Source organism: Plecotus auritus (assembly GCF_963455305.1).
Source record: "Plecotus auritus genome assembly, chromosome: 2".
NCBI classification, from domain to species: Eukaryota; Metazoa; Chordata; class Mammalia; order Chiroptera; family Vespertilionidae; genus Plecotus; species Plecotus auritus.
In genome coordinates, this window is record NC_137771.1 from 32,541,168 (window position 1) to 32,567,487 (window position 26,320).

A 26,320-nucleotide genomic window follows, 5' to 3' on the forward strand; every position below is an offset into this window, starting at 1 on the left:
CACAGGTGCTTTATCTGGGTCCTGTCCGCAGTGAGCGCTGTGTTTATACAGGTATGAGGCTCATTTGGGGGGAAATGGTTGCCTACAGAGCATTTTTTTCATCCTTCCACGTGGCCCTTAGGAGAAGTTTCAGGTCCTGGGGACACTTGTTTCACATGAAAGTCTGGACTAGAATCCGTGTATAGTTACCACCATCTTTATTTTCAAAAAGCTTCATGTCCATTTATCTGTACCGAAGCAGTAGGCCGAATTATCTCCCTTAGAAACTTGTCCACCAAATTGGAGTTAATCTCACTTTACATGCAGCAAAAGATATGCAAGACTTGTGTTTGTTGACACGTGAAAGAGAAGCCCTGCCCAGCACAACTGCCCCGGAGGCACCACAGTAAGAACTGCCTCTTGCCCAGCCAGCGTGGCTTGGTGGTTGAGGTTTGATTCCCAATCAGGGCACATACCCGGGTTGTGGGCTAGATCCCCGGTGTGGGACATGCAGGAGGCAGCCAGTCAATGATTCTCTCTCATCATTGATGTTTCTATTCTCTCTCTCCCTCTCCCTTCCTCTCTGAAATCAACAAAAAGAAATTTTTTTTAAAGAACCAGCTCTGCCCAACAGCCATAGCCAGGGCTCCGGCCTCCAAGTCTGGCTTTTCTTCACGCCCAGATCTCAAGCAGATTGTAGGTCCCCGCACCAACAAGGCTGGAGCACACAGCATCAGCCGCCGAGAAGGCCAGAGACTAGTCAGTGAGCACCTCTGCTCCCCGACGGGTCCATGCCCTCGCTGACCCTGGTAAAGGAATCAAGAAGCCTTGGTTTGGGCGGGGAAAGCCTTGGTTTGGGAGCAACACAAACATTATCTACCTCGTAAGCAATGATCAAGTTCTTGTCCAGGCTAAATAACGCAAAAATTGGTGATGAGACCCCCAAACATCACTGCTGAGAGTATTTAGTCTAACTTTAAATTAAAGCAATACACAATGGCTTCTTCCACACAAGGACAAGCTTTGCACTAATGTTTCTCAAAAACCAACTATGCCTCCAGTTCTAGGTAGCCCTAGGTTAAGAGGTTTAAAAACAACAAACCCAAACCATTCCTATGTCAGAGCCAGGGTAATAAGGAAGTGGGTGCAAGACACTCTCTATTCAGTGTCATTGGAAGAGAAAGCTCTAGAAGCCGGTGGGTGTGAGCACATTCAAGCCATGGGGTTTGAGATCATGGGTCCATGGCGGTTGTTTCTTCCCTTCCATCACTGGGAGGTCCATCTTGGGCGGCTTGAAGGTTGCTGGATCTTCGTCCATCGGGCGGCCTGCATGCGCTTCAGTTCCATTGGAGAAGGCTTCTGGGCTCCTCTGTAGGGCTGGGTGGCCATGCCTCCAGAATCAGACTTGTGGAGGGATCTTGGTCCAAAGAGGCTCCATTTATCTGCCGAGTTTCTGTCTTTATGGCCGCTTCCAGAATCCATGGTGCTAAGATTTGGGCCAGTAAGACTGTGGAAGAGCCATAAGAGAACCAGCCTGCCTCTAGGGATTGAGCCCGAAACCCAGGCATGTGCCCTTGACCGGTACCGAACCTGGGACCCTTCAGTCCGCCGGCCGGTGCTCTATCCACTGAGCCAAACCGGCCAGGGCTCACAGTATCTAGTTTTCCCGCTAGACAAAAAGGTCCCTTCCTCTCTGAAATCAATAAAAATGTATTTTAATAAATAAATTTAAAACCATACTTCCTTTTTTCCATTTTTCTGAGTTTTCCCATATCTCTTTGTACCACTTTTATAAGGGGAAAAGATGAGCTTTTATTTTTTCCCTAAGAGATCCTATCCATCCTTCAAGGTCCAGTTCACATGCGTGCCTCCCAGCTGCCTTGGCCAGGGGCCGACTCTGGGGAGCAGACCCCAGCTAGTGGGTGCCGAATGTTCATAAGCTGGAATAAGGAACAACCATTTCTCCTGAGATCATTCTAGGCAGCTTCCCCCCATACTCGTGGGCTTCCCTATGGAGAGGGGAGAGAAGGGGGTGCTGCCTCACAGAAGCTGGTAGGCAGGCCCAGTGGGCAGAACATCCTGCAGCACCAGCCCTAGAGGCTGCTCCACATCTGAGATATTGGTGCTTCCTGGCAACATCCCTATCTGTCAGGGGATGGGCAAGCAAAGTAACCCAGGTAACAGATTCTGGGGCTCAAACCTCAGGCAGCTGATCAATGATTCTCTCTCATCATTGAGCATTTGGTTGTTCTGAGCAGAATGGTGTGGGAAGTCATGTGGCTCTGTCGGGGCCTGGGGTTGGGCAGTGCTAAAACAGGATGGCCAAGGTGCTAGAAAAAGTTGGGCCTTCGCAAGCCATTTTCAATAGCAGCTTCCAGAATCACCCACCAAAATGCAAAGCTGAGTGCATCTCGTGTCAAAAGATGAATTCCACCTACCCGCGTACACTTGCAGATCTAATTAGCTTGATTAAGCAATTCGTGAATCAGCTGCAGCCCATCAAGCAATTAGAGAAGGGAGCTCCTAGGGGTTGTACAAAATGGAAGGTTTTTATGGGCAGAAAAAGGGTTGGGCCTCAGACGTTAGAAGAGTGGATTATTTCAGGCAAAGTCCCCTTTTCTTAAGGAAAGGCAGGAAATCTTATTAGGAGGGTTTTATAGGCAGCAGGGTGGGGAAAGGGAGCTATTAAGCAAAGAAAAGAAAGGATTATTTTGGGACCATGATGCCTTTTCTTTGAGGAAAGAGAAGGAAAGGGTTTTTATCCAAGCAGACTACCTCTTACTATGGGAATGGAGAGGGCCCAGGTGACAGATGACCTTACAGGTGCTTGACCAGAAAATTCCACACTGGTTGATTAAGATTTAATGTTTCGGGGAAAGGTTGAAATTATAGTTACGTCGGGTATTAAATCTAGGACTTCCAGCATGAGTGACGTTATTCGGGGCCTTGGTTTTCTGCCTAACAAATGCTTATCTCACAGGTGAAGGCTCCCGTCACCTCCAGGTTGTGTGGCAGGCTGTTAGGCAGACATGAGCACAGCAAGGACAATGGGCCAGCTACACACAGGTCACCAGTTGGAAAGCCCTGAGTACCTAGCAATGGGCAAAACTGGGAAAATAAAGACCTTGCCCCAAGGTAACCTTTCCTCCCCGGCATATCGCTGGTCATGCGGTTTAGACCCCCTGACCTTTCATATCGCTGGTCATGCTCTTTAGACCCTCCCCTGACCCTCTCCCCCCTTCAGTCCCCCCCCCCCATGTCACGTGGTAGATCCCCTTAGAGGGGGAACAAGGGGGTCGGGAAATAGCCTCGTGGGACCCCCCCCCCCCCCGCCGCCCCCCACAAGCCCTTGCACAACCACTCCCTTAAGCATTAAGCCCTAGAGATGTCATCTAGGCCTCAGCTGTGTTTCATCTCCAGGCCCAGAAAAGCAGCAAAACCAGAGGGAGCTACAGCATAGCTGAGGTCAGGACCAGCTGCATTGATTAATGACTGCCCTAGCACGGACCAATCAGTGGAAGCCAGGAGCCTGAGGGGGACACACCTGGAAAGCTAATGAATATTCCGCTGAGATCCTCCCTGGGACCGTCCTGAACACTCCACCTCTGGGGAGCTGATAAAAGCCTTCAAGATGGCCATAGCTGGTTTGGCTCACTGGATAGAGCATCGGCCTGTAGACTAAAGGGTCCCAGGTTCGATTCTGGTCAAGGGCATCGATGATTCTCTCTCATCCATGTTTCTAACTCTCTATCCCTCTTCTTTCCTCTCTGTAAAAGATCAATAAAATATATATATTTTTAAAAGCCTTCAGGATGAAGAACCCAATTGAGCTCAGAGCTCAGCCACCTTTCCCCGCCCCATCCCCCAGGCAGGTTTTCCTTGCCTCCCTTTCTCCTAAACTCTAAGAGCCCTTCTTTGGCCTCTGTAATGTTTCCTGAGCCCATTTCTTCTACAGCCCACTTCGACCTCTGTGACTTTCAAAATGAACTTTCTCTATAGTTTGAGTCTCGGCTCAGAATTCTTAGCCAGAACCCAAGTACCGATGGCTAAACTAAGGTCCTCTGACTCCACCAGTCTAACACCTGGTGCTGTTTTTACCACCAACAGTTGGAGCCAAGTTCGCTATCGGGGCAACCCAAACTGGCTCACCTCCCAGGCTCATCTCCCAGAGCACCCCTGTTAGCGGAAGTAGCTAGACATTGTTGAGTTTGATGGCCTGGGGAGCTGAACCCAATGGGGCCTGCTTTACTGGGAAGTTGCAGCATTCATAGGCACCCCAGGGAATTGCAGCATTGCCCCACCAAAGGGATTCACACCCTCCCTCCCCTGGGTTTTCAATCTCCCAGGGTACAACGGTCCACTCACCAGACTTTCGGGGGGGAGGGCAGAGGAGTAAACAATAAAGGGGAAATTCCTCTGCTGGGTGCATGTGCAGTAGAAGCCAGGTCGGCACAGGGGAGGTGCTTCTACTAGGAGGCATGGGCAGCAGGAACTAAGGGACAGAGCCTCGCCTGGAAAAAGGATCAGATTGGATGAGGGAGACAGACCCCAGAAGATCTAGGAAATGGGTAGGTTGGGCAGTGGTCGGCAAACCGTGGCTCGCGGTTGACTAATGAGTTTGTTGACCACTGGGTTAGGGGAAGGACCCAACCCAAGCACAGGAGGGACTGGGAAATTGACAGGTTATTTTGAAAGAGTGCCTGGTCCTTCCCAAGCCCCAGGTAATATAATCCAAGCTTAACAAAGAGAGCGCTCTCTCTCTGCCCATACCATGCACTTGGCGTGCACTCACGTGCTCTCTACATAGCGTGCACGTGGGCCTAGCAGCTGCCTGGGGTCTGGCAGCCACTCGGACTCCAACTGCGGGCCTGGGCGCAGCACCAGCTGAAGCACAGCCGGGAGCAGACTAAGCTGGCCAGATGGGGACAGCATGGCATGGCACGGAAGCTGTGGACGCTGGCCCTATTTCGGGGTCGGGTGCAGACCAGGCTGGACTTTGCCACAGGAGGGATGAAACTGAAGCCGGGACAGTCCTTTGTGTGCTCCAATTTCAGTAAACCTTCCCACCACACCACATCCTCCCACGCATGGTCCCCAAAATGCTTTTCTTACGACACCGCAAGGACCCCATTTCCAACGGCAACACCCCCATTTACCACCCCGGGATCCAGTCACACTGCGCTGCTCATGTCCCCGAGCAAGCCCTGTTTGTTCCCACACACTCTGCTCCCTTGTCTGGACTGTCCTTCCCTGGCCTCTGACCCTAATGATTCCCCAAGTTCTCCATGACTCTCCTGAAAGTCACCCGTCCTCCTCTGGACTCCTAATCCCCTGTGTCTATTTAACCCATCATGCCGCGCCCCCCACCCTCACTGGGGCCCTGACATTAGTACACCCTTACAGGCTGAGCCCCTCCAGCAGCACCACCTCCAGAATGGCTGTTCCATCTGAGATGCTGGAGCCCCCTGAACCCCCCATTTCTTCTCTCCTACAATAGGTCATGGGCAGCAGGTGGGTCCCCAGAGCCTAGCACAGTGCTAGGCACAGAGTAGGGCTCAGAACCTTAATTAGTTGTCTGTCTCCGGAGAAGTGTCACTGGCAGCCTGGAGTCTGCCCCAGAGCTGTTCCTGCTGCCAAAAGCCAGAACTGGATAAAGTCCCTCTTCCCTAAGACACAGCCAGCAGAGCCCTCAGAACCGAGAGAGGAGCTTGCTGCATCCTTGGAGGGATGGGGGGATAGGGGGGGTGGGCAACACACACCCTTCTGGGAGGAAAGACCAGGCCCTTATCCCCACTCTGCTGCTCACCCACTCCTGTTCCCTAGCTGAAAAGGGGGGTGATGCTGCCTCCCCCTTAAGTGTGTCATGCCATTTAAATAAACAAGCAACTCTAATACAAAGGCTGTTTGCCCAGCCAGGTTGGTTCAGTGATTGAGCCTCGACCCATGAACCAGGAGGTCATGGTTCAATTCCCTGGTCAGGGCACATGCCCGGGTTGTGGGCCTGAACTCCAATAAGGGATGTGCAGGAGGCAGCCAATCGATGCTTCTCTCTCATCAATGTTTCTCTCTCTCCCTTTCCCTTCCTCTTTCTGAAATCAATAAAAACATATTTTTTAAAAATAAATAAAATGAAAGGCTGTTTGTACATGGAGAAACATTCTCAACTGTGAGATCTAAGTTCTGGATTTTTCTTTCAAAAAGAGGTCCTGTTTGTTAACGTCCAGCATTGGTGTTAAACATTATAACCCCTCAAAAGTGATCATCCCTTTGTAAGGAGTCCACGTGCACTGTCCTCACCAATGTCGCCACCATCTTTTAGTTGTCAAATCCGGCGGCACTTTGCTGTCCTTACAGGACTCTGCTCCAGGCATAACTGACCCCCTTTCTTCTTGAAGGGATCCTTCATTCGCTCCTGGGACCTTTCCACCCTCTTCATTCTGCCCCACTCTTCTTGACGGCTTCCTCTTCTTCTGCCAGCCCTGATTCCCGTGGTCTGTGTCTACTCCTCTCTGTGCTTTGGGCAGGAAATGATGCTCACATCCTTGTCTTTGGTCCCGAGCCCCAGACTCCTATATTGAGTGTCCTCCTGGGCAGCTCCTGGGGGATGACCCACAGCCCAGGACTCCATAGGACCTGAACCAAACCCCCTCCCAACTTTCTCCCCGCTCCCAGGCTCCCTCAATTGCCCGTCATTCATTCTTCTAGACACTCTTACACGCATATATACACCTGAGTCAGTCACCAGGGGCCCTGATGGGTTTCTCTGTGAACCTCTGTAAGCTGAAGTCATTGTGCCCATTACATGTGATTTTTGGACTCATTTAAACTCCAGGGTAGCTAAAGTTGGGACAGTCTCTAACTTCCTTCCCATGCCAGGGGCCCCAGGACACCCTCTGTTGGAGATGGTAACTCAATCTCTCCCCCTGGACTTAATGCCCCAGGCATGACCTGCATGACCCAGGCCAGCGTGCCAGGCCTATTGGTTTATCTCAGGTAGATAGACTATCAGCCACAATCTGGGGTGGAAGAAAAGGTCAGTTCCTTAGGCAGACCTAATCTGTCCTTATCACCAACCCTTGCCAGATCTTCTTGACTCCCTAGGGCAGGGCAGAAAGAGGAAGGGATAATCCACCTGCCTCCTTTTACAAATGAAGGAACCAGGACCAGAGAAGGGAAGACACTTGTTGTAGATCTCTAGATCCCTGGTTTCCCAACTCCCAGGCAGGGCAGATAGGCTGGGGGTGGGGGCTCCGGCCAACATCCTCTGCTGCCTCTTCACGTGCTCAAAGTTCACATTCAGGGTGACAGGATTTTCTGCTTGACCCGTTAAGATCCTGGGAGGGAGAGGGAAGAAAAGGAGGGTGGGGAGGGAGGAGGAGCTCCACACCCCACAGCGGCCTAAAGGAGCTGCCTGAAGGAGCTGCCCTGCTCTGGAGAGAAAAAGGTGCTGCTGGGAGCTCCTGCCTCCCACCCAATCCCAGCTGCAGAGCATTCGGGGACTCTGGGCCGTGAGGAGGTGGGAGGCACTCTCCAGAGAGGTCGCCATGGCCTGCAAGAAGTGCTCAAGCAAGTGGACCATTGCCGGCGTTGCCAGTGTGATCCTCGTGTGTGTCATCGGATTGGTCTTGGGTTTCACGCTGCTGGGGGTCAGCCAGCCAGGTAGGTCCCTTCCCACCATGCCATTAGCTTAGCTCCCCCCATCGTTCACTCCTTGTCCCCACCAAGACAGACCTAATCTGTCCTCGTCACCCACCCTCCTGGTCCTCAGCCACAGCTATAGTGGCCTTCTCTCCCATCCCACATCCCCACCAAGATTCAGCTCCATTTGCCTCTCCCATTACCAACCACACCAAGACCTCTCTCCCGAAGAAGGTCCCATTGGCCTTCCTTCCCGCCCTCCTTCACCAGGCTTCCGTGGCCTGAAAATCACACCAAATCTTGGTCTTCAGCCCAGACCTCCCTTCTGTGCCCCCAATAGGTGTTCCTTCCTGGAGGTGATATGGGCATCTCAAACTCAGTGCACTGAGCCAAATTCACTCTTTCCTCTTGGGAGCAGCCTCCCCTCATCTTCTGCCTCTTGCCTGTCTCCTCAGGCCCTTCACCTTGAGGCATCTGCCTTCTGCCCTCCATGGGCTACCTACCACCTAGCCTTCGCAGGCTTCCGGCTCCTCCCAACCCCCGAAGTGGCCTTCTCCCTCCCACACGGTCTCTCTGCCACCAGTGAGATCTTTCTAAACACAGAACTCACTCGCTGTCCTCAGCACACACCCAACTCCTTTGCTGTCAGTCAAAGCCATTTACAACCTGATCACAAAGCTTTTTATCAGTCTTGCCCTCTTCCATTTCTCTACATTCCACCTGTACCAAGCCAAAGTTCAGTCCTTCAGGCGGTCCTATTTCCTACAGTCAAGCCTTTGCTTATAGTGTCCTTTCTGGTGGAATAACCTATCCCCCTTCTCTGTCAATTTATATCCATCCTTCAAGGTGCCCCATAAATGTTCCCTTCTCTGTAAATTCCTTGACTGCTCCGGGTTGGTTCGGAGCCTCCTTGCACCCAGGAGCCATGTACTTCCCTCTCCCACCACACTGGTGACTGGGGTCCCACTGTCTCTCTGCTGGATGGCATGCTAGACACACCCTGGAGCCCAGAGAGGGAGGGTGGTGAGTGGACAGGGGCCCTGTGCTGAGGGTGGGGGGGGGGGGCAAGAACTGATGCTGACATCACCTTGGCCTTCCTTCCAGGCTGTAAGCAGGATGCAGTTTGTCGACCAGATGCAGACATGCTGGACTACTTGCTAAGCCTGGGCCAGATCAGCCAGAAAGATGGCCTGTTGGTCACCTGGTACCATGCTGCCAACAGCCAGAAGGACATGAGGGCTGCCCTGGAAAGTAAGTCCAGCGTGAGGACCGAGACAGGCCAGGGCAGGAGTGGGGGAGGGGAGGTATTACCCAAAAGGGGACCTGGCCCTTGGTGTGTCTGCCTACAACGGCCAGTAGCGTATGGGTTCTTTTTGTGAGTGTTAATCTTTACCCGAGAATATTTTTCAATTGTTTTTTAGAGAGAGTGGAAGGGAGAGGGAGAAACAGAGAGAAACATCAATGTGAGAGAGACACATTGATTGATTGCCTCCTGCAACCGAGGTACGTGCCCTTGACCAGAATTGAACCCGGGATTCATTACTCCGCGGGCTGATGCTCTATCCACTGAGCCACACCAGCTAGGCAGTGTGTGGGTTCTTGACTTAGTGCAGGAAACATTTCACAACACGAGTCCGGCTGAATTTTAGAGGACGTTTATTAAAGCTGGGGGCAGCGAAACAAGAACTGGCTGAGGAAATGAGCCTAGGCTGGTCTGCTTTGGCCCCTAAGAAGTCAGAGGAAAGGGGGCCCTGGAGACACTGCTCCCCTGGTTGCAAGCCTCGTGGGGTCCCTTAGAGTTTAGGAGATGTCTGCGGGGGAGGAAGTGTCCCTGGTTTAGGGAAGATAGGATTCACTGCATGGCTGCAAACTGCTTGTTGAACTATCTGTTTCCCTACTTCTCTGGTCCTGGCTGACAGGCCTGTCTCAGGGAGAGCAGAGTTGGGGATTAGACAGCACTGCCTATCCGGTGGCGCGATGATGGCTATTCACCTGGCTTGTCAGACAAGGGAGTGGGGGCTCAGAGGTGAAGGGACTGGCTCAGGCTATGCAGCTGATAAGCTCTGAGCCTAGGGCTTGAACCAAAAGTCTGATTCCAAAGTCATCATGTCCTGCCCTCTCTCCCGGCTACCCCTCCCATGACCCATCAGTGACAACTGTCCCTGCTGAGGAGGCCTTTGCCCTCAAAGCCTAAGGAAACCAGAAAACTGTGTGTTTGAGACCCAGCGCTACCAAACACACGTTGTAAGAACCTGAGCAAATAGTGCAACTCCTCCGAGTCTCCACTCTGAGAGTGATTTTGGCAGCCAGTCCGCAACTGCTCACACATCCCACATGGGTTCTCCTGGACCTGCAAGCAAACCGCTTCATGGGTACCATGTGGCAAAAGTAAAAAGGAAGCTCAGAAAAGTTGGGTGACTTAACCCAGGGTGACACCAACATAGGAACCCAGGGTGGTTGGCCCCACACTCCTGGCCCCTGCACTGTGCCCGACCCAGTTCAATAAGGAAGACGTGAAACTAAAACTGTCTGAAATGAAAGGTATGGCCCTCAGATTGGAGCGTGCTTCAGAATACATAGATTGCTGGCCCCACCCCACGCTTCTGACTCGGTGATTCTGGGGTGGAGTCTGAGAATCTGCATTTCTGATAAGTTCCCAGGTAGTGCTGTTGCTGCCGGCCCCAGAACCACTGCTCAGCCAAAATCTCTCAATTTCAGAAGAGCAAACCGGGGTCCAGAGTGGGAGACAGTCTTGTCCAAGGTCACACAGCAAGTCTGAAGCAGAACAAAGTGTAGGCACCAGGCCTCTAGCTCTTAATCCTATAGGGTCACCACACCAGACGGCCTGGGTATAAGTGCCTGGGAAAAGCTTGCTAAGTGAATGAATGGTTAGGGAGGGCTTCTTGGAGGAGGCAGGCTTGGTGGAGAGGAAAGGCCACCACAGGCTGGGAAGAACCAGTTTGCTGTAGCCAGACCTTGGTGATAAAAATAACAGATCCTCCCCATGATGAGAGAGCCAGGCCAGAGAGGGAGGACTCCTATCTGGGAGATAAGACCTGGGGTAAACAGGACTCACCACCCTTGGGCTCATCCCATGTCAGCCCAAGGGCTGCTGACTGATCCAGCCCTACCAAACTGACATTGGCCAAGAAGAAAGTCAAGGGCCTCACCCAGGCAGTGCCAACAGCTCAGACGCATGGAGAGGCACCCTTAGCATAGCTTCAGGGGTCCAGCGAGGACCCCAGGCCTGATTTCTTCCTGAAAGCCCTGTGGTAGGCCCCTGGGAGGAGGGTGGTACCACAATGCAGGTGGGGATCCTGATGGGGAGCCAGAGGTAGGGTTAAACTGGTGAAGTCATCTTAGACATGACCAACGTCCATGCGGAGAGGAGGGGCCAGAGTGAAGGCCTGAGAGGCAAGACAGAACTAAATTCACATTTTACCTGTGATTCGGAATAAGTGGCTTCACCTGTCTGCAGCTCAGTTTTTCCCTCTACAAAAGGTGGGTTGGTAGGATGACTGCATCATTTATCATTCCAACCAGGGCACTTCCGATAGTGGAAGAGATCATTTTTAATAACTATACAGTCCTAGCCGGTGTGGCCAGTGAATAGAGCGTCAGCCTGCGGACCGAAGGGTCCCACGTTCGATTCCTGTCAAGGGCACATACCTTGGATGCAAGACCCTCCTCGGCCCAGGGCCCTAGTCAGGGCATGTGCAGGAGGCAACCAATCTGTGTGTTTCTCTCACATCGGTATTTCTCTGTCTTTCCCTCTCTTCCACACTCTCTAAGGATTCAATGGAAAAATACCCTCAGGTGAGGATTAAAAAATAAAAAGATTATGCAGAGGTAACAGAAATATACTAGACTATCCCAGGCAAATAGGGACAAACAGTCACCTAGTTAAGTGAGCTACTGAGTGTAAATAATAATTAACACTCAGTGAATGCTTAACCAGAGATATTTTATTATCTAATTCTAGTAAATGAGAAGGAGATACAGAGAGGTCAAGTAACCTGAGAGGTCAAGGTCACACAACTCTGCAAGGGTTAGCGCCGGGACTGGAAGCTAGCAGAATGTGTTCGGGGTCTGCCCACTCAGCCGCAATGTTCTCCTGCCGGGCTGTGAAGTGCAGAGCTGGCCAGGCAGCGGGGGAGAGAGGGCTTGGTAACTTTCTGTCTGTTCCTCTGGAGAGCAGCGCTCCTTCCTGACTAAGCCCCGTGGCTGCAGGAACCTGATCCCTCCCTCATCTCCTGTACCTTCTTCCTACTCGGCCCAAGCAAGTCGAGCCCCAGATTCAGCATCTGGAAGGCAAGTAACAGCTTTTCACGGTAAGGGAGATTTTTCCAGGAAGAAGCTGGACCCAGGTGGCAATCCCAAGGAGACAGGTTAGGGCCAGAACACGCTCCATCCGTTTTTAGTCCACTTCGCTGAGCGTTTGCTGGGCTCCTGCTCTGGGCCGATCTCAGGAGGAAGACTTAGAAGTAAGATGTGACCCTGTCTTTAAGGGGCTCACAGTGTCACAAGGGAAGCAGCTAGTGCAAATCAAGGAGGCAGCAGCAGTCCAGACTCCAGTCCTGGCTCTCCGATGCACCCCCACCTCCCCCAGATGGGAACTGGCCAGTTAGATCGGGTGGGAAACCCCTCAGTATCCATTGGCTTGTGTACCCTTGTTCTGCCCAGCTGTCCCGGTGGACCCGGCTTCTCTGGGCCTCACTGGAGGCCAACCCTTTGGACCGCTCTATATTCCCAGGTAACCAAAAGTTAAGATAAAAAAGGACTTTGTGTTCAAGCCATACAAATAAAGGCTACCCTCATAAAGCCCCTCAGTTTACAATGTAGTTCTATGTCCATGTCCTGTGTTCGTGGCCTGGGGAGGCTCATCCCCATGATGCCAATGAGGAAACCAGGGAGACCGGAGCTCTGGGCAGGATGAAAAACGGGATGAAAGCAGGTGATGCAAAGTGCCAGGCTTGGTGCCAGGGACCACCTGCACTCTGCTTCCTTCCCCTCCTGGAAACTTAGACACCGAGATTTTAGACAAATCTGAAAATTCTCTGCGACTTTGGGCAGTCTTTAACCTTTCTGGACCTGGGCTGTCTGATCATTCATTCATTCAACAAACTTTTTTTAGTTTCTTTTTTAAAAAAATTAAATCGAGCCCAGCTGGCATAGCTCAATAGTTGCACATCAACCTATGAACCAGGAGGTCACAGTCCCATTCCCGGTCAGGGCACATGCCAGGTTGTGCACTTGATCCCCATAGTGGGGCGTGCAGGAGGCAGCTGATCAATGATTCTCTCTCATCATTAATGTTTCTATCTCTCTCTCCCTCTCCCTTCCTCTCTGAAATCAACAAAAATATTTTTCTAAAAAAAAATTAAATTGATTGGGGTAACGTTGGTTAACAAATAACATTACGTAAATTTCAGGTGTAAAACTTTGTAATACAACATCTGTGTACTCTATTGTGTCTTACCATCCCAATCTTGTCTCCCTCCATCACCATATATTTGACCCCCTTTACCCTCTTCGTCCTCCCCTCAACCGTTTCCCCTCTGATAACGACTTGTGTTGTCTGTATCTATGAGTTTGTTTTCTTTTTGTTTGTTTTTTGAGTTTGTTTTCTTTGTTCACTTGTTGCTTTTTGTTTTGTATCCTACAGAGGAGTGAAATCAAATGGTTCTTGTCTTTTTCCATCCGACTAATTTCACTTAGCATAGTACTCTCAGACCCATCCAAGCTGTTGTGTCACGAGGTGTACCGAGGTGTAGGGAGTGCTCCCTGGAGCACAGAGGAGGTCATGAATCATGTCTTTGAAGCTCTCCCTGAAGTGGCAGTGGACAACCACGAACCCTGCCGCCCAAAGAACCAGGCAGCCCAGAAAGCAAAGTGTGGATATTGAGCCTGCAGGAGAAAGGGCTTCATCGTGGCAGATGGCCTACCCATCTATATATATAAAAGCCCAGTGACCATTACGGCGAACTACCGGTCGCTATGAACGACTGGTCGCTATGACGCACACTGACCACCAGGGGGCAGACACTCAACACAGGAGCTGCCCCCTGGTGGTCAGTGTGCTCCCCCAGCGGGAGTGCCACTCAGCCAGAAGCCAGGCTCATGGCTGGCAAGTGCAGGGGCGGTGGCCGGTGCCTCTCCCACCTCTGTGGCAGTGCTAAGGAGCAGTGAGCCAAGCAGTAAGGAGCGAGCAGGCAGGCGGTTAGGAATGAGGGGTTCTGGATTGTGAGAGGGCACAGGCTGAGCTGAGGGACGCCCCCCCAACCCCCATGCACGAATTTTGTGCATCAGGCATCTAGTTCCTGTATAAAAAGTTCCCAAATGTTGCATCATTATTTATTGGTAGAAAAAATTAGAAACTACAGGAATGTCTCAGGAATAGGAGGGGGTAACTAAATCGACAGGGCCTTTTGTCGCCGTTTTTTCTTTAACGAAGCATATAAAAGCTTGTGAAAATGTTTCCTACTGTCAAAAGAAAAAGATTAAACATTAGACATGCAGTGTGGTCTCACCTGTGTAAAAACTATACAGTGACAAAAACGAAAGAAAGTATATCAAAACGTGAGCTATGGTGGAAATGTGGATGGACAGTTCCCTTCTTCCTGCTTTTCTGTATTTTCCGAGTGTTCGATCATAAACATGCAGTAGGTTTTACGATGAGAAACAACCGTTTAAAAACAACTGAGAACTGATTGAGTTCTGTGTCTTGCCCAGGCGACATCATGGTCCTGGAGGCAGATGTCAACATAGAAGGGCTCAACACAGCCAACGAGACAGGGGTCCCCATCATGGCGCACCCCCCACTCATCTACAGTGACAACACCCTGCAGCAGTGGCTGGATGCTGTGCTGGCCTCTTCCCAGAAGGGTGAGCACCTCTCTCGCGCCCCCCACCCCCCAGCTCCCTGCCCTCAGGTCCTCAGGCAGTATGGGCAGGGATCGCTCCCCTGGGAGGCAAGTCCAGTTGCTGTCATGAGTTGCTCATTGCCTTGGTTTTCCAGCCCAGTGTTCCAGAGGCCCAGGTGGGGGAATTCTAGGCGAGATGGGGATGTGAAAGGGTACCTCCTGGGTGTGCTCTGGGTGTTATCTCTTGGACACAAGGGAGATGGAGGATGTAGCTCCCTCCTGCAGTGGTCCTTCCTCCCTGGGTTAGTTCTGCCTGTTTGAAAGCCCTTCTTCACACTCAGCCAGGATCTGGTCCCTTTCTTTCTTCCCCCATCCCCACCCTCCCCACCCCTCACACACACCATACCTGCTCTTTCTGCCCCAGGAAGTCATGTCTTCCAGTTCCTTCTGCCCTGAGATGAGAAGCCAGTTCCCCAAGCCCTCGGCCTCCTCCCCACAGGTATCAAGCTAGACTTCAAGAGCATCAAGGCTGTGGGCCCCTCCCTGGACCTCCTGCGGCGGCTGACAGATGATGGGAAAGTCCGGAGGCCTGTATGGATCAATGCTGACATCCTGAGGGGCCCCAACGTGCCCATCTCCATCGAAGTCAATGCCACACAGTGAGTGTTCCCATCTCTGCCCCAACTGTACCCAGCCCTCTTCCTTCAACATCTGGCACAGGAAGTGCTCAGGGGACCTTTCCTGAGTTTGCCTCCAGAAATGCCATATAGTCTGACCTCTGAGCCTTCACACAGGCTGTTCCCTTTGCTTCGAATGCTTTTCTCCCATTTCCTGATGAACCTTTGCCCAGTCATTACCTACTCCAAAAGAGCCCCAACACCCAGGCTGACAAGCACACCTCCTCCTACCACAGCCCTGGTTTCATTGGGTATGCTCTGTATCCCCAGTGACCAGGACAGGGCTTGACCTGCTAGAAAAGTCTAAACTGCTGACTCCTTGCCCAGCCCCCATGAAATCCCAGCACTGCCACCAACAGCCTTCACACCACTGCATGCTACTCTGCAGTTTACAAAAGAGGGCCACATAAAAGGATAGGATACTACTGATTTAATTCTTATACAGCATCACTAGGCTAGGAGTATCCCTCCCCGCCCCTCCCCCCCCCCATTTTGCAGATAAGAAAGCTGACAACAATTGAGGCTTAATTTATTGAATGTTTATTATGTGCCCCAGGCACTTTAGTTGAAGAATACCTTTTAATTTTTTTTTTAAATCCTCACCCGAGGATTTTTCATTGCTTTTAGATAGAGTGGAAGGGAGGAGGGAGGGGTTGGGAGGAGTGAGGGGGGGGGAGAAAGAGAGAGAGAGAGAGAGAGAGAGAGAGAGAGAGAGAGAGAGAGATTGGTTGCCTTCTGTATGCTCACCTACAGGGCAGGGGATGCATCCTGCAACCAAGGTACATGCCCTTGACTAGGAATCAAACCTGCAACCCTTTGGTGTGCAGGCTAAAGCTCATGCTCTGACCACTGAGCAACCAGCCAGGGCCCATTTAACTCTTACAATGAGAATGAGGTAGGTACTCTTATTTTCATTTTATTAGTATAGGAGCTATCTCATCGAAGCGAAAGGACCTGCCTAAGTCTAGTAATTGGCAGAGCAAAGATTCTAAGCCCCACACTTGTTTTTAAGCCCCACACTCCTTATCAGCCATCTCTCTGTCCATCCATCTGTCCAGCCAACCAGCCAACAATCCATTCATCCAATATTTGTGATTCTCAAACTGAGGTGCATTTGGAAAGCAGTGGTTTGAAAATTGTAGTCAGTGGCACAAGATAAATATATCTTTGTCTTCTTGGAGTATTGATTTTACTCAGTAGTTGGGGAGAGAGATGGGAACATTATGTGCCTATTAAAATTTGCACCAGGGCAAAATCTGAATGAAATTTTAAAATAAAATCTGAAGCTTCAGAGGCTCTCACAGAAGGCAGAGCCCAGATTCCCTGGGGCTCTGGGTTTCATTGCTTCTGTCTATACGGGGATGCTGAAGAGGCCCTGCCCTCCAGGGATGCCATCTCTGAGAATCAAAGGGGCCCAAGGTCACAGCCAGGACCTGAACCCAGACCTCCTGACTCTAAAATCCATGCCCTATTTGTGGGGCCTTGAACAAGCCACTCCTGCTCTTCAGGACTCTGCTTCTGCCTTTACATCACAGACTCAACAGGCCCTGCCACGTTCCAGCACAGTGATGGGAACCCAGGAGGTGAGGACGGGGCCAGCGAGGCTCTGAAAGACGTGTCTCTGATTCTCTGCAGGTTCCTGGCCTTGGTCCAGGAGAAGTACCCTGAGGCCACCCTGTCTCCAGGCTGGACCACCCTCTACTTGCCCCTGTTGCCGAACAGCCCATACACCCGAGCCATGATAGAGAAGATGCAGGAGCTGGTGGGAGCGCTACCGCAGAGGGTCACCTTCCCTGTGCGGACTGTCCTGGTGCGGGCTTCCTGGCCCCAATTCAGCTGGCTGCTGGGCCAGTCGGACAGGTGAAAATGCCCCGCCCTTTGGCCCAGCCCCTGCTCCTGCTAAACCCACCCCTAGGCACTGATGCCCCCAGGAATCATGCTCATGGTTGGGTCTTAAACATTCTAGTCTAACCCCCACTGGTGCTCACATCCTATACAGCATCGCTTTCTGCTTGTATACTTCTGGTGACAGGCTGCTCACCATCACCTGAGGCAGCCCGTCCATTGGTGGATAACTAACTTCCTGCCTGTTTGAGTTTACACTAAGACATAATTTGCCTCCCCACAGCTTCCTCCCAGGGGAGCCAGCTGTGGGGCTGCACAAATTGCACCTGCAACCTCTGCCCCAGGGTAGTCTCCCAGCCCCACCTTCAGCTGCTGCTCCCAGCTACCCAGCCGCACCTTCAGCAGCTCCCCACAGGAGTCCTGAGGCTTCCCCCTTCGTCCACACCCGACTGCTCCCCTCTCCCCTGCGCCCATCCACTTTCCTAAAACAGAAAAGAGGCACCCTCTCCCTCCTTCTGGGCTTCTGCTTTCAGTTATCCTCCCCAAAGCCTCTGCGGCTTCTTCTGCCCCCAGGAAGGGGGTAGCGCTCTGGAAGAAGGGGCGCGTGGGAAGTCAGAGGCTCTGCCCCTACCCAGCTAGGCTCCAGTTCCAAGCACAGGGACTGAGGACCTAGCTGGGCCCAGGCCGACGCTGAGCCTGCTCTCTGGGCCCCAGGTACAGCCTGACACTGTGGCAGGGTGCCTCGGACCCCGTGTCAGTGGATGATCTCCTCTACATCCGGGACAACTGTGCCACCCACCAAATCTACTATGACCTCTTCGAGCCTGTCCTGTCGCAGTTCAAGCAGCTTGCAAGTAGGGAGTGGTCTGGATTCTGCAGGGGGCATCGGGAGGGGAAATCCTGGGTGGAATAGGGAGAAGGAACCACTCAAAGCACCTATTGTGTGCCAGACCTGGTGTCGCATGCTATCTAAGCTTCATATATCCATGGAGCAGAGATTCCATTTTCATACACGGGAAAACGGAGGTTCAGAACAGTTAAGGAATTTATACAGCCATTCAGCTTGTACATGGCACAGCTCAGATGGGAACCCAGGAAAGTCCAAACCCATATACCTTCCCTGGCAGCCTCGTTTCTCTGTGCGTTACGCTAACATTTCAGAGAGCGGCCCCTCTGCTGCACCCACTCACCAACGATCCAGATGCTGCCTGTTCCCTTGTTCAAACCCCTCATTCCCCGACTCCAAACCTAGGAGAGCCTGCAGTTAGGCCATGGACCCGTCAGGTTCAACATCCCTCTCCTGGGAGCCATCCAGGTGAAGGGGAACCAGACAAACCTGGCTCCATCCGGTTCCAATCCCAGCAACTCTGCCATTGGCTGTAGGATCTTGGGCAAGTCACTTCCTGTAATCTACAAAACGGGAAAGGACAGCTACGTGGCAGGTTGCTGTGAGGGTTAGAAAGTGTGGAAAGCCATGGCACGCAGAAGGCGCTCTGTGAATAGCAGCCGCGTCATTATGTCAATTTGGGGTCCCACAGTGAATGCCACACGGAAGCGAAGTTACTATACAGGAGGCAGCCTGATCCCTCTTCTCCAGCTTCCCGGGGGCGACGCTCTGAGCGTGGAGTGGCAGGTTCCTGTCATCCAGGGCAATGGAACAGCAGCAACAGCTCAACTCCCAGGTGAGGGCTGCAGCCCCTGTGCCCCCAGCTAAACTGCAGGGGCTTTCCTTTGCTTGGGGCAGGGACTCTGTTACCATGGCAGCAAACCAGCTGGGAGGTGGGGGAGGACAGTGTTGCCAAGGGGATGGGGTTCCTGGCCTTCGGACCAGCACCCCTGAGCCCTTAGCCACACTGAGCTAGGAAAGAGGCAGGCACAGTCATTGTTCCTCCACCGCCTCTCCCAGGAGAAGAAGGCATGATCCTGCTGAACGTCGGCCTCCGGGAGCCTGCCGCTGGAGACTCCGTGCCCGTCGTGCGTGCCCCGGGTGGCCCTGCCCTGGCGCTGGAGTCGTGCCTACTGCAGCTCGCCACACATCCTGGACACTGGGGAGTCCATTTGCACATAGCAGAGCCCACGGCCCTTCGGCCAGCCCTGGCCGTGCTGGCCCACCTCTCCAACCTCAGTCACCTTTCTCTGCCTGTCTGGGTGGGGGCCACAGTCTCCCATGGGAGTTTTGCAGTGCCTGGCCACATGGCTGGCAAGGAGCTGCTTACCGCTGTGGCCGAGGTTTTCCCCCACGTGACCGTGGCACCGGGCTGGCCTGAGGAGGCACTAGGCAGTGGCTACGGGGAGCAGCTGCTCACGGATATGCTGGAGCTGTGCAAGGGCCTCTGGCAGCCTGTGTCCTTCCAGCTCCAGGCTGGGCTGCTGGGCCGGAGCACGGCCGGCGTGGTGGCCAGGTTACTGGCAGCCTCCCCCAGGGCCACGGTCACAGTGGAGCACAGCCCTGCGGCGGGCAGCTATGCATCTGTGCGGACAGAGCTGCTGGCGGCCAGGGCCGTGGACAGAACCCGGGTCTACTACAGGCTGCCCCGGAGTTACCGCGAAGACCTGCTGGCAGATGTTGGCAGAAACTGACCACCCAGTGGTGCTGGAAAGGAGGCCCCTGGTGTCAGGCTTCCCATCGGGGAGGCAGGAAGAAATAAACGCCTCTGCCTTCCTCAATGCGCTGCACATGTGTCCTGGGCGGGATGGCGTGGGAGTGTGAGCTGCTGAGGTGCCTAGAGGGTCTGGAGGCTGGGGGCCAGATCATTTCGGTTGTCCAAAAGGAACTTCTCACAGGCCTTGAAGGTGTTGTAGAACTCCAAAGAGAGGCCAGCCACGTTGGTGGTCACGTAGTTGAGAAAGCCCGAGGTGGCCTGGTTGTAGTAGGACACCTGCAGGACAGGGATCCACGCTCAGGGGTGCTGGGCTGGGAGCGGGAGGGCAGTCAGCCCCACTGGCCTGCTGAGAGGGCAGCCGCCTGGGGTCTTCAAAGGCTACCTGACTGGCAGGCATGGCCTCCTCCAGCAGTTCCCCTGGCCCCTCCCTCTGGGTACTGACAACCCTAGGGTCCCTGCCACCACACACTGTCCTGTCATCGGGTGTCTTCCCTGCCAGCGGGGAGGCCCTGCAAGACGAGGAGCAGAACCCAACACAGAATCCTGTTTAAATGAAGGCCTATTAGGGCCTTAGAGACAGCTACGCCCAGGGATTGTCCTGAGAAGCTCATCAGGGAAGTGTGTTACCGGAACAAGTCTCAGGGCTCTGACAACAGCTGTGCACCATGGAAGGCAGCTGTGCGGACCCTCCCTCCTCGCTCTCAGGCCCCCCAACCCACATTTCCAACACCGACTGCTCTGCTGAGTCAAATGGGCCCTGAGAACCAGAGAAAGCCCTCCCAGACAAAAAGGAGCATAGTAAGTAAATGAATTTTAGATGAGAACCAGGGCCTTCTGCCCTCAGCAGGCAGAGCTTTTTCCAAGACCTTGCAGGGACCTCAGACTTTTCCGCACAGATTAGATTTGAATGAAGGCTCACTTCTAGCCCCTGACATGCTTAGGTCCCCCTTCCTGGAAGAACCCACTGTCAGGCAGGGGGCGGGGCCCACAGCTGGAACTGTGAGCCGGACAGTGCTGAGCTCCGTCCATGCATGTGGGTTTGGGGTGGCTCAGGTCGGGGAAGGGGATCCTTGGCCTCACCTTGGTCATCTGGTCCCCTTCGCGCCCGATGCAGAAGCCTGAGCAGAGGGTCTCCCCACGCCTGTACTCTGGCGTCTCAAGGTGGGTGGGCAGCGTAACCGACCGCAGTGCAATGACGTAGGGGTCCCTGGAGTGAAGGGAGGGGAGAGCACAGAAGAAGATGAGGATTGTCTTGCCCAGCCCAGGCTCTGGAACCCCCTCTAGCACTGACCCAGCCTCTGGAGCTCCCCTAGGCATTGACACCAGAGTCTACAGTCATGTAAACTCTTGGCGGGCCCATGTCTGGCTCCGGGCCAGGCTGGAGAGGAGGCACCTGTATGATAACAGCACTGCATTTGCCAGGAGCCAGCGTGACTCACTGCAGATTTTCTGGAAAAGCCCCTGAGGAAGCGTGCGGGCTTTGGGATTTGCACGCTTCATCTGCCTGTCTAGCAGAAGTGAGGCCGTCTGTCCGGCATCCTCACCAGGGCTGTCAGACTGGAGGCCAAGGCGGCGCCTTGTGAGAGCTGGCCTTGCCACCTCAGGGTCAGGGATTACCCTGCTTTAGAGGGGCGCAACCAGAGGGGAGGGTGTTCCCTGTCCTCCGGCAGCTCAGAAAAGCCAATAGAAAGCAGAGAGCCGACTCTAGGCTGAAGTCCCCTCCCTGGGGAGGGAGATGATCTCTGCCCACCTCCCACCCAGCAGGCAGGCACCCACCCATGGTCGCAAGGCTTCCGCCGAGAGGCCAGGATCACGAAGTCCTGGGGCTTGGGGTCATTGCCGAGGGTGGGGCTGATGACGTGGTAGATGGCATCGTCCTCATCCACCTGCTGCACTAGTTCCACGTTCCTGTGAGGAGGCCCAGACCACAGGGCTCAAGAGGGTCACACCAGCTCCTTGTAGGAAAGCAGGTCTGGCCCAGACCTCCAAGCTTCAGCCTCCCTGAGCCAATGCTTGGGGGCCACTTCAGCCCCTACACACTCAGGAGGGCGAGAAGGCCTGGCCAAGATGCATGCACGCACACACATGTACGCACACACACGTGGGTGAGCACACACACACAAGCAAATACAAGTGCACAGACAAACATCTATAGGCATAGCTGCATGCTCAGACACATGGATAGACACCTACTATGCACACACAGACCCAGGGTGTCTGGACGTGCTGACTCAGAGGTGTGCTTATTTCCTGGTTGTGCTGAACATCTAGTGAGCATCCACTGTGTACCATGCACCGCTCTAAGGGCTTCGGTGTACCATGCATTTCAGCCCGGGGGCAGGTACTCTTAGCAGCCCCTCTTCTAGAGGAGGGGCTGAGTCTCGGGGAAACAACCTGCCCACAGACAGAGCTAATAGAGAAGCAGAGCTGGAATGTGCCCAGGCTGTCGGGTGCCAGGCCTGTGCCCCTCAGCCCGGTACACTGTACCCATGTGCCCGCACATACATGTAGAGGCATATGGGTGGGGAACCTTTTTTCTGCCAAGGGCCATTTGGATATTTATGACATCACTAGAGGCCTGGCACATGAAAATTCGTGCCCTCGGGGGGGGCGGGGGTCCCCTCAGCCCGGCCTGCACACTCTCACAATCCGGAACCCCTCGGGTAGGGTCCCTAGGCCTGGCCTGAGATCAGGGCCTATTGGGGCTTTCCTTCCCCAGGCTGCAGGCAGCTGGCCCCACCCCCACCACTGCCACTGCTTGCCATCTGTGCAGTGCTGCCCCCCTCCCCTGCCACGGGTGGCCTCCCTCTGGAGGCGACAGGCTGGGGTGCAATGGCTTGGCTGGCCTGTGCCTCCCTCTTTCTTTGCTGGGGGGCAGGGCCAGCCCTGCAAGGGGCTGTCTGCCTACCTGATCTCCCCTAACTGCTTGCCTGCCTACTTGATCACCCCTAACTGCTGGCCTGCTTACCTGATTGCCCCTAACCACTTGCCTGCCTACCTGATCACCCCTAACTGCTGGTCTGCCTACTTGATCACCCCTCTGCCTGCCTGCCTGATTGCCCCTTCTGCTTGCTTGTACCGCTTGCTTGGGGGCAGGGCCAGCACTGACTTCCGATTGGTCAGCCTCCGGTCGTTACTGGTTGTTACAACCCAGGGTTTTTATATATTAGGATTCCTGGGCCATACAAAATTATCAACTGACAAATTAGCCTGCTATATTTGGTCAGACATTTCATTAACTCACCCCTAATGCCTTGGCAGGGCCAAACCAAATGATTTCGTGGACCTTATACGGCTCACAGGCCCGATGTTCCCCACCCCTGGCTTATAGCAACACACCCACACACACATACTCACACTTATGCGCACACACACACACACACACACACACACACACACACACATAAGGACATCCACAGAGGTACACATGACCCTGTCTAGACCTTCTCCCTTCTCCCCTGCTCCTCTGCCCACCCACAGAGGCTGTCTCAGGAGCAGGGTGGGGAGAAGCAGCTTGGGGCTCTCTTTCCGTTCAAGCTACTTCCCCCAAATCCCGTCAAACAGCAAGATCTGACCTGGCCTTCGAGGCCCACCCCAGCCCACTTCCTTCAAGAAGCCTTCCTACCATACAGCCAGCTTCCCCAACGTCCACCAGCAAATCACCTCTCAAGATTCTCGAATGGCACTGCCAGCAGGCCTCGGGTCACCTAGACCAGGGCCTTTTAAAGCAGCACGGCCCTTTTTGCAAAGAAATCTTAAGCAGAAAGCCCGTGTATAAACAGCTGCAAGTGGACCTGCTCAAGTGAGGACACGCGGAGGTAGGAGGGAGAAGGCCAATTTATCAACAATCAGGTGACCTGCTCGCTGGATTTCTAACAGCACAGGTCCTCCTTGTGGACAGACTCGGAAATAGAGGCTCCTCATCACAAGCCAGGGGAGAAATGATCAAAGAAGCGCCCCCAAAGCAGGTTGTTGGCATAACAGACCATGATGTCACAGGGACTTGACAAAATACCACTTTCAACTTAACATACTAAACACTGAAATCCTGGCTATTTCTATCCCTATCCAGACGTAGAACTAACACATGGTAAATTCAGCAAATTGGCCATCCTATTAGTTGGCCTGAATCGGGGAGGCGGTCCCAGCCACACCTTCAGCCTTCCATTCCCCACCCCAAGCAGTATCTGGTACTCTCTTGGCAACAGAAAACTCCACAGAACACAGATTGAAAATCACTGATCTATCCCTAAGGGTAAATCCTCACCTCTGAAGCACACATTTTAAGAGGAAAAAACTAAGCCCAGGAATGAAATGGAAATTACCTGCCCAAGGTCACACAGCTAGTTGGACCAGAAACAGGACCAGGCCTTCAACTTCGATTCCAGGCTCAGTCCTTCTCTGAAGGCTCAGAATAACCCTGACCCTGACTCCCACCTAACACATTACTACAGTCCCCTACCCCACCCCACCACCCCCACCCTCCAAAGGCCAACTGGGCTGAGCACAATAAGGAATAGCTCAGCAGAAGGACACCTGAGGACCTGCCCTCCCCATCAGGCCTGAGACAGGAACCGGCCCCACCTGCGCCCTGGCCCTCACCGGTAATGCTTGTCCCACTCGGGCCTCCGACGCAGGTCTGAGAGCAGCAGGAAGGCGTGGGCCGCATCCACATTCACCAGCATCTCCATGTGGAAGGAGAGGTACTTGTCATCCTCCAGGGTGTACAGGCCGACCTGCGTGGGACAGAGGGTGGCCTCATTCATGTATCCCCCTCCCCAGACTATGCTGGTGGTGGGATGGGCTGACTGGGATGCTGGAGGCCAGGGCTAGAAGCTCAGAACTGCTGCTGACTTGCTGTGTGGCTGCAATTAAGTGACTCAACCTCTCTGAGCCTCAGTCACATCCCTATGAAAATGGCTGTTGAGATAATTCAGCACAAGCGGACAGAAAGGTGTTTTAAGAAGCAGTGACTTGCCCGGCCAGGGTGGCTCAGAGGTTGAGCTTCAACCTATGAACCAGGAGGTCACAGCTGGATTCCCGGTCAGGGCACATGCCCAGGATGCAGGCTTAACCCCCAGTGGGGGACATGCAGGAAGCAGCTGATCAAGGAGCCTTTCATCACTGGTGTTTCTATCTCTCTCTCCCTCTCCCTTCCTCTCTGAAATCAATATATATATTTTAATCCCCTTCTGCCCTGGCCAGTGTTTCTCAGTGGTTAGAGTGTCACCCTGCGAACCGAAGGGTCTTAGGTTCAATTCCTGGTCAAGGGCACATACCTCAGTTGTGGGTTCCCTCCCTGGCCCCAGTCCTAGCGCGTGCAGGAGGCAACCAATTAGTGTGTCTCTCTTACATCGATGTTTCTCTCTCTCTCCCACATCCCTTCCACTCTCTCTCTCAAAGAAAAAAATATCCTCGGGTGAGGATTAACAAAAACAAAAAAGCAAAAAAAGAAATCCCCTTCTGACATGAGTGACTTGAGAGACTTTCTGTTGCTTGCAGTCTGCCACCTCTGGTTGCTCAGAAGGGAAATGGTGGGTGGGTGCAGTCAGCTACCTGGTTGATCTCCGAGGACAGCGTCCAGTTGTCCTTGGCTGCAAGCATCTTCAGGGAGGAGATGTTGTTGTAGCTGAGGTACACCTGGACAGGACACACAGAGAAACCTTGCCTTCTCCCTTCCTGCAGGCTCGGTGCCGAGGCCATGCTGGGGTGGGGAGGAACTGGGATGGGGAAGGAGGTGGGTGCTGAGCTTTGGGGGAGGAGGCCCACGGCTGGCCAGACTCGCCCAGGGACCCTGGACAAGCCACTCCTCCTCTCAGGGCCTCAGCTCCCTCCTGCCAAGCAGGGACATCAGGAAAGCCTTTTGCTAACTGTATGAATCTCAAGGCATTAGCATCCCATCCCCTTCAGGCCTACCTCCAAACCTGCTCTGACAGCAGGGAAGGGTGGGCCTGAGGATGCTCCCCTCAGAGCTAGGGGCCTTACCTGGTTGCTAGGGTCCCAGGGAACAGAGAGAGGCATCTCCTCCTGCTTACAGGACACAATGTACTTCCTGGGAGAGAGGAAAGAGGACAACCTTGATCCCTTGGGAGCCCATCTCTTTGAACAGGCTTCACTGTATGCCAACTGTGCCAGGCCCTGTGCTCAGCCCAGGGGGTAGGAGAGACCCCTGCCTGGCCAGAGAGACTGGATGGGCACACAGAATAGAGCGGCGAGAACATACAAACTCAGGCAGAGGTAGGACGGGATGAGGGGAGGGGTGCCAGTGCCGGTGCCAGTGCCCCACATCCTGGCTGAGCTAAAGCGATTTCACCATTATGCCTCAGTGTCCTCATCTGTGAAATGGGATCTGTAGTCACCCCTGCCTCATAGGATCATCACGAGAACAGTGCTTGGCATATAAATGTTCCATAAACACACCCTTTTCTTACTAACAACAAATGGTGATAAAGTGCTTCCTTGAGCCATCACTTCTCCTCTCTGAGCCTTTCTTTCTTCATCTGTCAAGTGGGCATCAGAGTCAATGGAAGGAACAAAAGATTTTAAATTGGCCAGATCCGGCCAGGTTCAAATTCTCACTCTGCCAGTCATTCCTGTGTGCCCGTGGCCACAATTCCTCTGTTCTCAGTGTCCTCGCCTGTACAATGGGCCAGTCAGACATGGAATGTGGAATGAGGTGACATGGATGTAAAGGGCCCAGCCAGTTACCAGCACA

The 26,320-nt window shown here is 53.4% G+C and overlaps 2 protein-coding genes and 1 pseudogene across 3 annotated transcripts in view; 1 reads left to right on the top strand and 2 right to left on the bottom strand.

Moving 5' to 3' along the window:
- Positions 1 to 1,165: 1,165 nt before the first annotated feature.
- Positions 1,166 to 1,461, bottom strand: LOC308242187 (putative monooxygenase p33MONOX; annotated as a pseudogene). The gene has a single exon. The product of its transcript is annotated as a putative monooxygenase p33MONOX (transcript).
- Positions 1,462 to 7,412: 5,951 nt separating this feature from the next.
- On the top strand, positions 7,413 to 19,667 carry FAM151A (family with sequence similarity 151 member A). The gene is made up of 8 exons (XM_080656936.1): positions 7,413 to 7,638; positions 8,722 to 8,868; positions 14,350 to 14,502; positions 14,980 to 15,139; positions 16,793 to 17,017; positions 17,717 to 17,856; positions 18,541 to 18,684; positions 18,909 to 19,667. The coding sequence occupies exons 1-8, from the start codon at positions 7,524 to 7,526 to the stop codon at positions 19,580 to 19,582; spliced, it is 1,758 nt and encodes a 585-aa protein (XP_080513062.1). The 5' UTR covers positions 7,413 to 7,523; the 3' UTR covers positions 19,583 to 19,667.
- The window catches only part of ACOT11 (acyl-CoA thioesterase 11), a 47,852-nt gene continuing 37,213 nt past the window's right edge, over positions 15,682 to 26,320 (bottom strand). The window contains exons 11-16 of the mRNA XM_080656937.1: positions 25,591 to 25,657; positions 25,162 to 25,245; positions 24,208 to 24,341; positions 21,382 to 21,513; positions 20,686 to 20,812; positions 15,682 to 19,881 (exon numbers count right to left, since the gene is read on the bottom strand). Of these exons, the coding sequence (XP_080513063.1) occupies positions 19,726 to 19,881; positions 20,686 to 20,812; positions 21,382 to 21,513; positions 24,208 to 24,341; positions 25,162 to 25,245; positions 25,591 to 25,657 (700 nt within the window). The 3' untranslated portion in view covers positions 15,682 to 19,725. The remainder of the gene's footprint in view (positions 19,882 to 20,685; positions 20,813 to 21,381; positions 21,514 to 24,207; positions 24,342 to 25,161; positions 25,246 to 25,590; positions 25,658 to 26,320) is intronic.

What these genes read in the sequence shown, in the direction of transcription:
- FAM151A (XM_080656936.1), top strand. Translation starts at nt 7,524, where the DNA reads ATGGCCTGCAAGAAGTGCTCAAGCAAGTGGACCATTGCCGGCGTTGCC. An exon ending in GCTGGGGGTCAGCCAGCCAG is followed by an intron (nt 7,639 to 8,721) that starts GTAGGTCCCTTC and finishes CCTTCCTTCCAG; the next exon opens with GCTGTAAGCAGGATGCAGTT. An exon ending in CATGAGGGCTGCCCTGGAAA is followed by an intron (nt 8,869 to 14,349) that starts GTAAGTCCAGCG and finishes TGTCTTGCCCAG; the next exon opens with GCGACATCATGGTCCTGGAG.